Below are 13,943 nucleotides of genomic sequence, written 5' to 3' on the forward strand. Positions count from 1 at the left end.
ATTAGATACTGACTGAAACATGTAAAGACAAGTACTTACGTGAATTCAAGCTGAATAGCATATTCTTTTGATATAAACGGTATTTGGTCTGGGGCTAAACGCTTTGCCAGTTGTAGAGCACTGTCCCAGTGCTGTAAATCCCTTCTCATCTATTAGGAAGAGAGAGATATTAATTTCAAACAGCAAATTATTCTGCACAGTCACCATATAGTTTTTAATAAAAGTGATTACAGATACTTTTTGTTTAAAAAATGAAACTTGGTCTTTCCAAAGACAATAAATTACTATAGCATACATTCTCAATGCAGGTGACAGAGCCTCCAAAAGGGTGAAAATTGGTTCTTGGAGACCAAAAACATCTTGGCTATTACAATGGCTTGTGGCTCTCCAAAACTCAATCCTAAACAAAATCTTATTCTCTTTAGTATTTAATTTTTCTCCATAGGAAAAAATTAAATTGAATTAAAATTAATTCAATCAGCTAAATTAAAATTAATATTTCTTCTTAGAGGGGAGATAATAAAGAAAAAGTTGAGAAATACTTTACTATAGGAACTGATGTTATTTTCTGAGAAAATCTGAACCTATATCATGAGATGAATAGTATAGCAAACGTAAATAAAATGTGAACGTGTCTTTCTCTCTGGCTCCCAAGGTCTTTTAGCTGTGTCTGGTACACAACTCCACATATAAACTAACCATTAAAGATTAAACCATTAATTTTTTAGAGTTCATTCCTCACTTGATTCACTCTTTGTAAAGAATTAATAATGGCTAACATTTTGTAAGTGCTATTTTCTGCCAGGTACTGTTTTAGGACATTAGCCTATTTACTTTTCACAACTAGGCTTTTTTTAATGAGCTGCTTTTGTGCCCATTCTAGGGATCCAGAAACTGAGGCAAGAGGCTAGTTTTGCACACAAAGTCTCATTGTTAGTGTGTGGCAGGGCTGGGCAGTAGGGCTTTGTTTCCAACCTCTTTACTTAGCTAACCTATCAGTCTTCAAAGTGAGGTTAAAGGAACAACAGGGTGCAATCACCTCTTTCCACTGTGAAGCCATCACCTTAAATCCTTTACAAATCCAGCAGCACACAAGTGTCCACAGCTAATGCAGAAGAGCTGGGATGACATCGTTGCCCTCACTCAGTGTAGCCATGTTCCTACTTCAGTGCTTACCAATCCAAGTTCTGAAAATTTCCCAGGGTGTCCCCAATGAGCTCAAATAATGTTGTAAAATTATCTATTTTTTTCTTAAAACAAAAGTAATTTAGTTCACTTAAAATTTAAAAATGAAAATTTGCTATAGAACAATTTGAAAAGGGAAGTTCTGAAATCAACAGCAAATATGCTTCCCTCTATGTGGTTGTAGAAATGCTGGCTGGGGTGAAATAATGTGAGTGTCAGCAGCCACCATCTCTGTCTTTACAGCCCTTCAGGCACTGTTCCAAAAGATCTAATCTCATTATTAAATCTTTACAACACCCTGTGGGCTAGATATTGTTATCCCTCCTTTAAATGGGATCTAGGGCACAGAGAGATGAAATAACTTGTCCAAGGTTACACAGAGCTGGGATCTGAACCCAGCCACGTCCGACTCTAAAGTCCACGTTCTTAACCGCTACTCTACACAGCCACAGCTCTCTATTTCCTTGCGTTGAACTAGGTCCTTCACTCCTTTCTGATCCTTCCCCTGCAACACTCACCTCTGGGAAACTGGTGATGATACACAAGCCTTAACCCCCTCTTCATACACAAGAGAATTTCACATAATAAATAAAAGACAAATGCGCCTCAATTTTCCCATTTGGAAAATAGAGAAAATAACAGTATTATCTCACAGGACTGTTGTGAAGGTTAAATGAATTAAAATATGTCAATGCTTAAAAAAGTGCCTGGCACATGTGAGCACTCAATAATACATGGTGGCTGTTCAGAGATAAACTCACGCACCTATGGTCACCTTATCTTTCATAAAGGAGGCAAGCATATACAATGGAGAAAAGACCGCCTCTTCAATAAGTGGTGCTGGGAAAACTGGACAGGTACATGTAAAAGAATGAAATTAGAACACTCCATAACACCATACACAAAAATAAACTCAAAATGGGTTAAAGACCTAAATGTAAGGCCAGACACTATAAAACTCTTAGAGGAAAACATAGGCAGAACACTCTATGACATAAATCACAGCAAGATCCTTTTTGACCCACCTCCTAGAGAAATGGAAATAAAAACAAAAATAAACAAATGGGGCCTAATGAAACTTAAAAGCTTTTGCACAGCAAAGGAAAACATAAACAAGACGAAAAGACAACCCTCAGAATGGGAGAAAATATTTGCAAATGAAGCAACTGACAAAGGATTAATTTCCAAAATTTACAAGCAGCTCAATATCAAAAACATAAACAACCCAATCCAAAAATGGGCAGAAGACCTAAACTGACATTTCTCCAAAGAAGATATAGAGATTGCCAACAAACACATGAAAGGATGCTCAACATCACTAATCATTAGAGAAATGCAAATCAAAACCACAATGAGGTATCACCTCACACCAGTCAGAATGGCCATCATCAAAAAGATTTGAGGACACGGGGAGAGGGAAAGGTAAGCTGGCATGAAGTGAGAGAGTGTAATGGACATATATACACTACCAAATGTAAAATATATAGCTAGTGGGAAGCAGCCGTATAGCACAGGGAGATCAGCTCCATGCTTTGTGACCACTTAGAGGGGTGGGATAGGGAGGGTGGGAGGGAGACGCAAGAGGGAGGAGATATGGGGATATATGTATACGTATAGCTGATTTACTTTGTTATAAAGCAGAAACTAGCACACCATTGTAAAGCAATTATACTGCAATAAAGATGTTAAAAGAAACAAAAAAAAATACTCTTAACATAAACATCTTTGTCTATAAAATAAAGAAGAAAGAAAGAAAGAAACGGTGGCTGTTTTTATTTGTGTGCGTTTTTGTAAGTTACGGAATCTGTCCTCTCTGGACACAGTCTGACTTTAAATTATTTGGTAATGTTACAATACCATGCCTTTTATGGCTCCACAGAATGCAGAATGAAAATATTTCTAAAGTTAAAGAATACTCAGGAATTCTTAAAGCTGAAGTCTGAATTCTAGGAGGGGGAAGGCATGTGGTATCTGTTGCTGAGAGATTTTTAACTCTACAAAAGGTGAGAGCCTCTTTGCATGTTTTTCCCCTCATTTGCTGCCATACCTCCAGGGCAGCAATGGGACAGCTGGATGCCAGGTACAGGTCCTGAGCCAGGTTGAAATCATTAGTAAACATGGCAAGATGTCCTGCCAAAAGACTGTAGTCCTCTATTCCCTACAAATAAAAGCAGTTTTAATGAGAAGAAATACAAGGTTCTTTTTTTTTTTTTTTTTTTTTTTGCGGTATGTGGGCCTCTCACTGCTGTGGCCTCTCCTGTTGCGGAGAGGGGGGCTCACGGGTCCAGCCGCTCCACGGCATGTGGGATCTTCCCGGACCAGGGCACAAACCCTTGTCCCCTGCATCGGCAGGCAGACTCTCAACCACTGCGCCACCAGGGAAGCCCAATACGAGGGTTTTTTATTTAAGGACTGTACTTAGGAGGAAGAGGTAGTGGTCTATCAATTAATTTGTTTATGAGTTAGGTAAGATTAACTGCAGAAATTTTAAATGTCTGACTAAACACCATTTAAATGCTAATCTGATAATTCCCATAAGATGCTGTTTACCTTTATTTGTTCCAAGGACATCACCATGCCAACGTTTCCAATTGTTCGATAAACGCGGATTGCAAACTCCACTTCCATGTGGTGTAGACAAGCTCTGGCCAACTCATTCCAGGCAGCATGACCATTCAGAATCTTGCACATTTCCCAAGCATCAGAAAACCTAGCAGTTGAGTACATAAGCTTAATCACGGAGCTCTATTTGCCCCCTATTAGGCAATTTTCAGATTGCATATAATTTAATGTTATGCCCTAGATAAATTTTGCAGGAACATTTCTTAATCTTTAGTCATTTTCAAGTTATGAAGAGCTATATAAACTTTTCTTCCAGTTTTATGCAGATGTTTTTTCTTGAATTTCTTGAATTAATCTGAATCTATTCTGTATAACCACCTTCCCTCATCAACAACTAATTCTGTTTATTTATTTTTGGTTTACTTCACACACAGATGAAAATTATTTTTGTTCTCACATAATTCTAATAAAATTAGTACTCTAGCCCTATAAACTGGGAACTTTAAAACAGAGGTCAGCAAACTATGGCCCACAGCTGCCTGTCTTGGAGAATAAAGTGTGAGTGGAACACAGACACTCACCCGCCCGCTCTTTACGGACTATCTTGGCTGCGCTTGCACTGCAACAGCTGACCTAAGTAGATGTGACAGACCCTATGGCCCTTAACGCCTGAAATACTTACCATCTGGAAAGCAGAAAAAGCCTGCTGACCTCTGGTATAAAACTTAACCATAAATACCAGTGAGATTTTTTGTGGAACCCCTACATTAATGAATATGTTACGCCTCCCCCTCTGTTCACTGATGCATTTTTCCATCCAACACACATTCACTGAGCACCGTTATGTGCCAGGAACCAAGACGTAAGGCTCAAATGCAGATCACTGTCCTTTAGGCAGTCATACTTGGGGAAGGTGGAAGAGCCAGGTAAGAAAACAGATGACTATGACACGGTATGACAAAGGTACCGGAGTGCCTACAATATGTGAACCTTTGTGCTAAGTGCTTTGTAGAAATTCTCTCGCTGGATCACCCTAACGACCCTATCCACTATGTATTATTATTATTTCTCCTTTAGAGCTGAGGAAAGTGAGGCTTAGAGGCCTTAAAAATCCAGCCCAGGTCACACAGTGGTAAGAGATAACATGTGCTAAACCACTCTGCACACTGGATCCTGGTTCTGAGGCAACACATCGGAAAGGCCCTGACCTAGACTGCCTGTGGTCGGGGCTTCTGGGAAGGCTTCCTGGAGGAGGAGAGCGCTCCACTGTATGGTGAAGAATGAAGAGTTACTATCTACAGAGACAGGGAGGGGCAGCCCAGGATGAGAAAGCAGCTCGTGCCAAGGCAAGAAATCATGAAAAATACTGAATCCAAGCAGTCAGTGCACGGAGAGGAGTGGAGGACTGGGGACGGACGAGGCTAGTATTAAATCATCACGAGCCTAGCACGTCATGCTGAGGTCCCTGAGAAGCATGGGCTTCTTCCTAAAGGCAACAGGAAGTCACTGGAAGATCTTCACCAGGGAAACGACAGGATCAGATTCACATTTTCCAAAGTGTGTACAGAATAGGTTAGATTGTCATGAGGCTACCATAAGAGAGAGTAGTCAGGAAGTGGTTCCGCTACACATTACTCCACGTGAGGGCCTGAGTTAAGGTGGGGGAATAGCAGAGGACAAAAGGACCTGGTGTATGTGTGTGGGGGGTGTGTGTGTGTGTGTGTGTGTGAGGGTATGTGTGTGTGTGTGTGGTGTGTGTGTTGACTGTGTGTGTGTGCATGTGAGGGTGTGTGTATGTGTGTGTATGTGAGGGGTGTGTCGGTGTGTAAGGGTGTGTGTGAGGGTGTGTGTGTGAGGGTGTACAGTGAGGGTTGTGTGTGTGTGTGTGATGGGGTGCGTGTAGGGTGTGTGTGGGTGTCTGTGTGAGGGTGTGTGAGGGGTGTGTGTGTGGGTGTGTGTGTGTGAGCTGTGAGGGTGTGAGCATGTGTGTGTGAGGGTGTGCGTGTGGGGGTGTGTCTGTGTGAGGGGTGTGTGTGTGTGAGGGTGTAAGTGAGGGTGTCTGTGTATGTCTGAGAGGGTGTGTGTGTGTGAGGGTGTGTGTAAGGGGGTGCATGTAGGGGTGTGTGTGGGGTGTCTGTGTGTGTGTGAGGGGTGTGTGTGTCTGTGTGAGAGGGTGTGTGTGAGTGGGTGTGAGGATGTGTGTGTGAGGGTGTTTGTGTGTGAGAGGGAGGGTGTGTGTGTGAGGGTGTGTGTGTGTGCGTGTGTGGGTGTGGGTTGGGTGGTAGGGCATGTGTCCAATGTGATTAGGGCAGCGGGGGAGGCTGGGGAAGATGATGAGGCAAGTTTGAGGAACGCATGGAGTCCCAACTACCTATGACTGGGAGGCAGTGGTAAACAGAGGTTTAAGTCAAGGACGCACATTTTGAAGTCAGCCTCGTATAGATGGTACTGAAACCATCTTTGAGGAGATTCACTCTGGAAGAATAATTAGAGTGAGAAGAGAAGAAATGAGCTCAAGGGACCCTGAGGAAGAGCAACATTTAAGAGATGGTGAGAAGAATCAGAACCACAAAGAAATTCACAGTGGCCCTAAGAGGTGAGAGGAAAAAGCAGGAAAAGGAAATCTTAAGTAAGGTAAAATCAAACTTTGTTAGGATGAAATTAAGAGTGTTGAAATAATTACGTTTATTAGAATTTCACAATAACTGTGCTATTTGGGTGATAGGAAACCTTTTTGTTCTGAAGGGCTTTTCTTGGAATAAAGCACCGATAGTATTGTACAAAAGTACTTCCCTTAGAATTTATATACATTCTCATATCCATCATCTTATCTGAGCCTCACAATAATCCTGTGAAGTGAACGAGGTAAATACTATTCCCTCTAACTATTTTAATAGAAGTTGACCTTTAAAATCACAAAAGCAAATGAGAGGCCCCACGAGAAGTGTTTAAAACCATACCTCTTTAGCATTAAAGTCTGCGTCAGCATCTGCCTCAGATCATTAAGTCCCACATCTTTTAAACTGTGGAGGAAGCTGTGGGTGCTAAGGTAGATGTTGTTTATTTTTCCACTCTGTGTCTGGCAGGTCAACTCTCCGTTATATAACAGCAAAGGTTTATGACAGAAGGGAACTTTGGTGCCACCAGCCAAAATGACCTTGGATCCTATATTATAAAACAGACATCTTAATGCTGAAAGTTAATACTCAGCACACACATCAGAAAGGAATGTTTTAATTTCACTGCAATGGAAATGTATTTCTCAGTAAATGTACAAAAAAAGTGATTAAGTACCTTGTATAGTGTCCTTGTGAAAGACATAAGTGTACACCTTATCGTCATCGTAGGCAATAAACACACCTTTATCCATTGGCCAGTTTTCCCAAAGAACACCTTTAATGGTTGGTGAAAAATCTGGAATCTCATAGGTAGCATCATTAACCTACAAAATAAGGATTTACAGATTTGCCCCAGGTCTGTACTTAAACCATTATCATTTGCCTTGGTAGGAAGGAGCCTGTCTACAGCCTTAGCTGGCAAAGCTTACCAACCCACACTCAACTCAGCAACATCCCAAGATAAAGGAAGAAAAGTTTCTTTTCCCATTCCTAGAGGTCTGGCTTGAAAAAAGCCTGTAGTTATATGGAAAATCAAGGATTTCACCTAAAATTTGGTGAATTTGCAGGAAAAACTACAAGTCTGGACACAAAACTTCAGGTTAAGAAAAAAAAGTTGAAGTTGCTCAAGATGATGGAAATTTAAACTATGAACACACTTGTGCTTAGAAAATTTTCAATAGTACTGGGTACAGAAATGCTCCAACTAGAGAAAAAACAAATTAATTTGTATATGATTTGAGATTTAAATAAATTACACTCGGTATGTTTTATTTCAAAAACTTCTCTACAGCGCAATTCCAACAAACATAAACTGTAGTTACAGTAATATAAGGTATTAAAAAAAAATCAGTCCCCATATTCCAATTCCACATATTCCTCAGGCAGATAGGCTTATATATATCCTCAATGTGAAGCTAAGAAACACCTGCCTCCTCTCTAATCTATCTTCCTCTCAAAATAAGAAATATAAAATTCCTATAGATAATAATAACTAATATTATACAGCCATACAATACAGTACGGCCACTATTTAATATCCACATGTGGCTCTTAAGCACTGAAATGTGTCTAGTCCAAATTGAGATGTGGGTAAGTGTAAACTACCCACCAGATCTCAAGGAGTTAGTATGAAAAAAAGAGTATAAAACATCTCATTAATAATTTTTATGTTGATTACATACTGAAATGATAATATTGGGTTAAATTAAAAATATTATTAAAATTAATTTCACCTGTTTCTTTTTACCTGTTTTAAAAAATGTGACGAGTAGAAAATTTTAAATTATGTATGTAGTTCAAATTACATTTCTATTGGATAGTGTTGCTTACCAAGAAGTGTACTTATATTTAATTATACTTATTGTACTTATATTTACTTAATTTACCTTATAAATTACTTTTTGTAAATTATACTTACTGAATTTAATATATAGAATTACTTTAAGATATGTAAGTATATATATAATTTAATAGATTATAATTTAATATATTGAATTCGAATCTCTTACCCTATAAGACAGATTCTATTATGCCCATTTTGCAGATGAAGAAACAGGCACACAGAAATCTGCCCAAAGTCACACAGCTAATATGCTGAAGAGTCAGGATTTGAACCAGGCAGTCTGGCTCCAGTCTATGCTTCTAGCCACTATGTCATACTGACTCTCAGTTTGTAAGGATGAGCACACCAGTGCTAGATGGTAGAAATGTTTTAAAGGGGGTAACCATTTGTTACTATGTGGCAGATGCTGTACTGAAAGCTTTATGTGCATTATCCCATTTAATTTTTATACAATCTACAAAGTAGGTACTGGAACCATTTTCATTTTATAGATGGGGAAACTGGGAATCCAATCAAAGTGAGAGCCCTGGAGGAAGCTGGTCTAGTCTCACACCACTGATACCATGTGCTGACCGTGTGACCTTGGACAAGTGACTTACCTTTTCTATGCCTTAATTTCTCCACCTGTAAAATGGTAAGATAGGAGTATTTATCTCTGGGGCTGCTTTAAGGATTAAAAGAAATCCCTGATATATGTACAGCATACTCAGCATGGAAATATTAGTTGTCATTATTACTAATCTCAAATCCAGGTTGGTCTGTCTGCCCATGCACTAAACTACTATACTCTACTGCCTCTGTTTATGAACTTCCTACAGTATATCACAAGTCATCCTTTATGGGTATATAGAGAGTGATGGGGTGCAAGGTTTTCATTAGGGCACGTGTAAGAAAAAAGCCATCTCTCCCAATTCTAATGTATGACAGGAGTCACTTCCTTGCCATCCACACAGTGAGGGAAAAGAGGTTGAATAAATGTACACATGAAGAGAAATTGCGAGTATACATGGGAATGTTAAAGAGGAATAGTTGTGGTTTGAATTATTATATATTTTCATATATGTACATCACAGAAGCAATGTTTTTCTCACTTTGAAGTTAGATGAAAAAGTAAGCTGCAATAGTAGCACACTATGACAGAGTGAGTGTTTAAAAAAAAAAAAAAGCACAGCACTCTGGTCAAGAGTCCAAGGGCCTTAGCACAGCTTCCTCTTGTGTCTGAGGTGTGGGGAGGCTCTGCACCACAAGCTCTCCTTTCCCTTCCCTGCCAGGCTGGCCTTACTCCTAGGCAAGACTGGGTATTATTTAAAAGAGGGACTGCTCTTGTGGGTACCACATGCCCCTCGGATATCTTATCCAACAACCTAAAACTCTAACCTACCAATGAGACCCTAACTTGGAAAGAAGTTCACACCCAAGCCACCCCATGTTGGGCTAGGGAGGGGCTATGCCCTCGTGGAGTCATTCTTTTGTGCGATTTGTTTCACCAGGGTTTTTATTTTTAACTTAACTGAGTTTCAGGTTAGACTTGGAAAAGGGATTGGGGATGAGCAGCAACAGGTGACAAAATTCTGGAATGTGAGGGTTTTAAGTTGTGAAAAAAGAGGTAAAGAGGGCAGAGCTTTAACTAACCCCTGCTAAATAGCTACCCTATGCCTGATAATATGTTTGGAAAAATCAGCTCAGTGAAACCTCATCCCAACCCTAGGAAGGAGGTCATACTAGCCTCTTTGACAGAAATTATCAAGGAAAGGAGAACTGTAAAAGGAGAAAGAAAAAAGCATCAACTTGTTCGGGACAGGTCTTACCCCTGGCCCTTCTCCGAGCCGTCAGACCCCACTTCTCACTCTCAGTCCTGTCAGATGCCCGCTGCACCCTGCTACCCTCTTGTGCACCCTGTCTAAACAGCAGACTCCACCTGGGGTGAACCCACATTGGAAGCAAGGCAGCTTAACTCCTTATACCCTGTTCCAGAAAGGAAATCTCTACAGATTGAATTTCCTTATTAAGTAGAGGGAACGCAAGGTCATCTTTTTATTTAGGTCATTTTTCCTCATTTGTTTTGTGATCGAGAAATGGTTCAATAAGAACTAGAATATTAGGAATTTGGCATAAATAATTCAGACACCCATGGAAACCTGTTACATTTGTCAAAGAAAGAAAAGAAAAAGAAAAAAAATGAAGGGAAGATAAAGAAAGGAAGGGAGGAGAGGAAGAGAGAGAAATGGAAGGAAGAAAGTCTTTATATCTAGGAGAGTGTATTGTTGAGGGGAGAGCTGTCTTCATTGAATCATGTCTTCACTGTGGTGAAGCACAGACGCCTAGGGAAGAGTTATTAAGGGTGGGTCCAAGAGCAGCTGTAGGCTGTGTGAACTGTGACCAACAACATACAAATCATTAACTGGATATCAAAAATAAATGAAAAATTCAAGTATAGTAGATGATGTAAAAATACAACATCTCCTTTATCTAAATCTATTCTCAAAAAAGTTAAGGATGTTTAAAAATAAGAGTAACTAAGTCTAAAGATGGGTTCATCTGTTTTCCATCACTAATGCAAAAATACCTTTCCTTTATGTTCAGGATCTTTAAGGGAAGAGGGAAATCAACTGAGGTGGGCAAAAAGGACAGAGAACAGTCCCTGCCCTCTGAAGCTATTGCATTTCTAGAGAGAAAACTCATATACCTGAAGATACACTGGAATACTGTGCAGTAAATAAGGTTAAAAATGGTGCAGAATGTAACAACTATTCTTTCCACTAAAATATCTCTCTGAAGATTTTTAACACTGAAAAATGGCAAAATAATGGAAAAACTTTTCTTGATGTAAATAGTCATGAAAACGGATCACAAACATGGTATCACAAACATGATAACAAAGTACTACAATCCTTGGCAAGGTTTAAGAGAAAATGATCTTATATATGGAATATATCTTAAAAACACTTTTTTCTTCATACGTTGCATTTTTTAAAGACAAGCATTTGAAAACTTTTCTTGACTTACTGGACAGTAGACATATCCATCACTTTTTTCATCAATGAAAACTAATCTGGTCCCATTGGGGTCAGGAAAAATCTTTTTCACACTAACAGGATGTCGATAATCATTAACAAATTGCCAATCTTCAATGTAGAAATACTGAATGACACCAGTCTAAAAAGATACAGTCATAGAAATAAAAGGTTGTCAAGAAGATACAGACTTTCAGCATTTATGTTAAACATATTTCCTAACTTAAAGAAAAAAAATGTCGTATTTTTGATCAAGGAAGAATCTAAGAATAATATTTACTATATGAGCAAAGTACAGACCCAAGAAAATAAAATGAAAATGCACATGTGATTAAACAGTCTATTAATTCTAACATTCTTAGTGATATTAAAGCTTAATTGATTTTTCAGATTTTTCACTTGCAAGAAATACCCTTATTGTTTAAGAGTGACTTTCAAGTCATGTTACTTTAAGTATTTTTGCTGTTAATTAATAGATAAATTAGAAAATTAAGTTTAAAATAAAAAATAAACCAAAACCCACCAGATACAATCAATTGTAGTTCTATATGTTAGCAAAGAACATGCAGACATCAAAATTTAAAAATATATCATTTACAATCACTCAAAAAAATTAAATACTTAGGTGTAAATTCAACAAAGCATGCATAGGATTTGTGCGCTGAAAACTAAAAAACACTAATGAAAGAATTAAAGAACATCTGAATAAATGGAGAGGTGTACTGTATTCATGGATTGGTGTCATAGTAAACATGTTACTTCTCCTGAACTTATATACAAGTTTAATATAATTCCAACAAAAATCTCAACAAGATTTTTTTGTAGACACAGACAAGATTATTCTAAAATTTATATGGACCGGCAAAGGAACTACAATAGCTAAAACAGTTTTGAAAAAATATAGTGGGAAAATTAGTCTATTAAATTTCAAGACTTTTTTTTATAGCTACAGCCATCAAGATTCTGTAGTATTGGTGGAGGGATAGACACATAGATCATTGGAATACACCAGAAAAGCCAGATTACTTGTTACCAGGGATTAAGGATGAGGTGGGGGCAGGAGGAAAGGGGATGTGGAGATAAAACAGCAACATGAAGGATCCTTGTAGTGACAGAATTGTTCTGTATCTTGACTATTAATGTCAATACCCTGGTTGTGATATGCAATGTAATATTACCATTGGGGGAAACTAGGAAAAGGGTTTATTAGGATCTCTCTGTATTGTTTCTTACAACTTCATGTGAATCTATGATGATCTCAAAATAAAAAGTTTAATTGAAATAAAAACACATGATAATATCTTAGATTTCTATTCAGGCCAAGATGGAATAACAGACATGATTTAACTTTCCCACCCAAAATGACCAAAAATAACAGACAAAATACATGAAAAAACAGTTTTTAAGATATTGGAATAAGGCAACAAAGGACAACGATCTCTGAGAGATGGGAAACAAACAAGGTAAGTCCTGTGAATGCTCCAGCTTTCGCCTTGAGAGAGTTTTCAAGCCACGGCAAAGGGAGGGAAAATGCAGGTGGAGCACGATTCCCTGAGGTGAGGAGATAGAGCTGAGAGTCCAGTGGGGGCAGGGAAGGAGGCGGCTAGACTTTGTAGGGTATAGTACCAGAGAGGAGAAAGCTGCACTGAGAGAGAACCTTGGAGATCTTCAGAGGGTCTACCTTGAGTCTTCAGCAGAGAACTAATCACTGCATAAATATGAGAAAACTGCTGAAGCCAGGAAAAAGAACCATCCAAAAGGATGAGCATGAACAGTGACTGGCACTCACACATGTTCCCAATAGCCAGATTGGAAAACATAATTCATGGGATATTGGGTAGAGTATTCAGGAAGATCTCGCCTCAAAAGTGGGAAGTAATCAGCTGTAGACTAAGCAGTGTTTCACATCTACCTAACAAATCACAAAATCAGACTCAAAAGGGTCAAACTGTTTCCAAGCAAATTAACTGCATCCCAGAACAGAGCTGAAGAGTATTTTTAGGAATACAAAAACATCCAGCACCCCAAAAGGTAAAAGTACCATGAGTGCAAAGAAGTAGGAAAACATAACCCATATTAAGGAGAATAACTGATCAATCAAAACTGACCCGGATATTAGAATTAGCAGACAATGTAACTACAACAGTTAATATCACTGCATGGCATATGTTTAAAAAGGTAACCGGAGACATGGAAGATACAAAAACAGACTCTAATATATCTTCTGCAGGTGAGCTACCATGTCTGAAATGAAAAATACGATGGATGAAACTACTGGCAGATTAAACATGACAGAAAAAAAGGCTAGTGACCTTGAAATACAGCAGTAAAAATTATCCAAAATGAAACTGAGAAAAAAAGAATAAAAAAATTTAAAGAGCATCAACTGCGGGATAATTTAAAGTGGTTTAATATATGTATAATTGGAGTTTCTGAAATTGGAATGCAAACAGAGGGAGAAAAAAATATTTGAAGAAATAATGGTTGAAAATATTCCAAATTTTATTAAAACTATAAACCCTTGGATTCAACAACCTCAAGCACAAGAAATATGAAGAAACTTACATCAAGACAGATCACAATCAACTTGCTCAAAACCAGTGATAAAGTATTAAAAGAAGCCAGAGGAAAAAGATAGCTTACACACAGAGGAACAAAGATAAAGATGACCAATTTCTCATTAGAAATAATGCAGGCCAGAAGACAGAGGAGCAACATCTT

General features: G+C 38.5%; 1 protein-coding gene across 4 annotated transcripts in view; it reads right to left on the bottom strand.

The window, feature by feature from the left end:
• WDR19 (WD repeat domain 19) overlaps window positions 1-13,943 on the bottom strand; it is an 84,001-nt gene that overhangs the window by 35,603 nt on the left and 34,455 nt on the right. For 3 of the 4 annotated variants that reach the window (XM_024731709.1, XM_024731711.1, XM_024731712.1), the window contains 6 exons: window positions 11,215-11,364; window positions 7,042-7,189; window positions 6,708-6,912; window positions 3,736-3,895; window positions 3,233-3,343; window positions 40-149 (listed from right to left, as the gene is read on the bottom strand). In XM_024731709.1, the coding sequence (XP_024587477.1) occupies window positions 40-149; window positions 3,233-3,343; window positions 3,736-3,895; window positions 6,708-6,912; window positions 7,042-7,189; window positions 11,215-11,364 (884 nt within the window). The remainder of the gene's footprint in view (window positions 1-39; window positions 150-3,232; window positions 3,344-3,735; window positions 3,896-6,707; window positions 6,913-7,041; window positions 7,190-11,214; window positions 11,365-13,943) is intronic. The other variant, XM_024731710.1, reaches the window with a different exon arrangement.

The sequence above is a fragment of the Neophocaena asiaeorientalis genome, unplaced genomic scaffold (assembly GCF_003031525.2).
Source record: "Neophocaena asiaeorientalis asiaeorientalis breed wild unplaced genomic scaffold, Neophocaena_asiaeorientalis_V1.1 scaffold39, whole genome shotgun sequence".
NCBI classification, from domain to species: domain Eukaryota; kingdom Metazoa; phylum Chordata; class Mammalia; order Artiodactyla; family Phocoenidae; genus Neophocaena; species Neophocaena asiaeorientalis.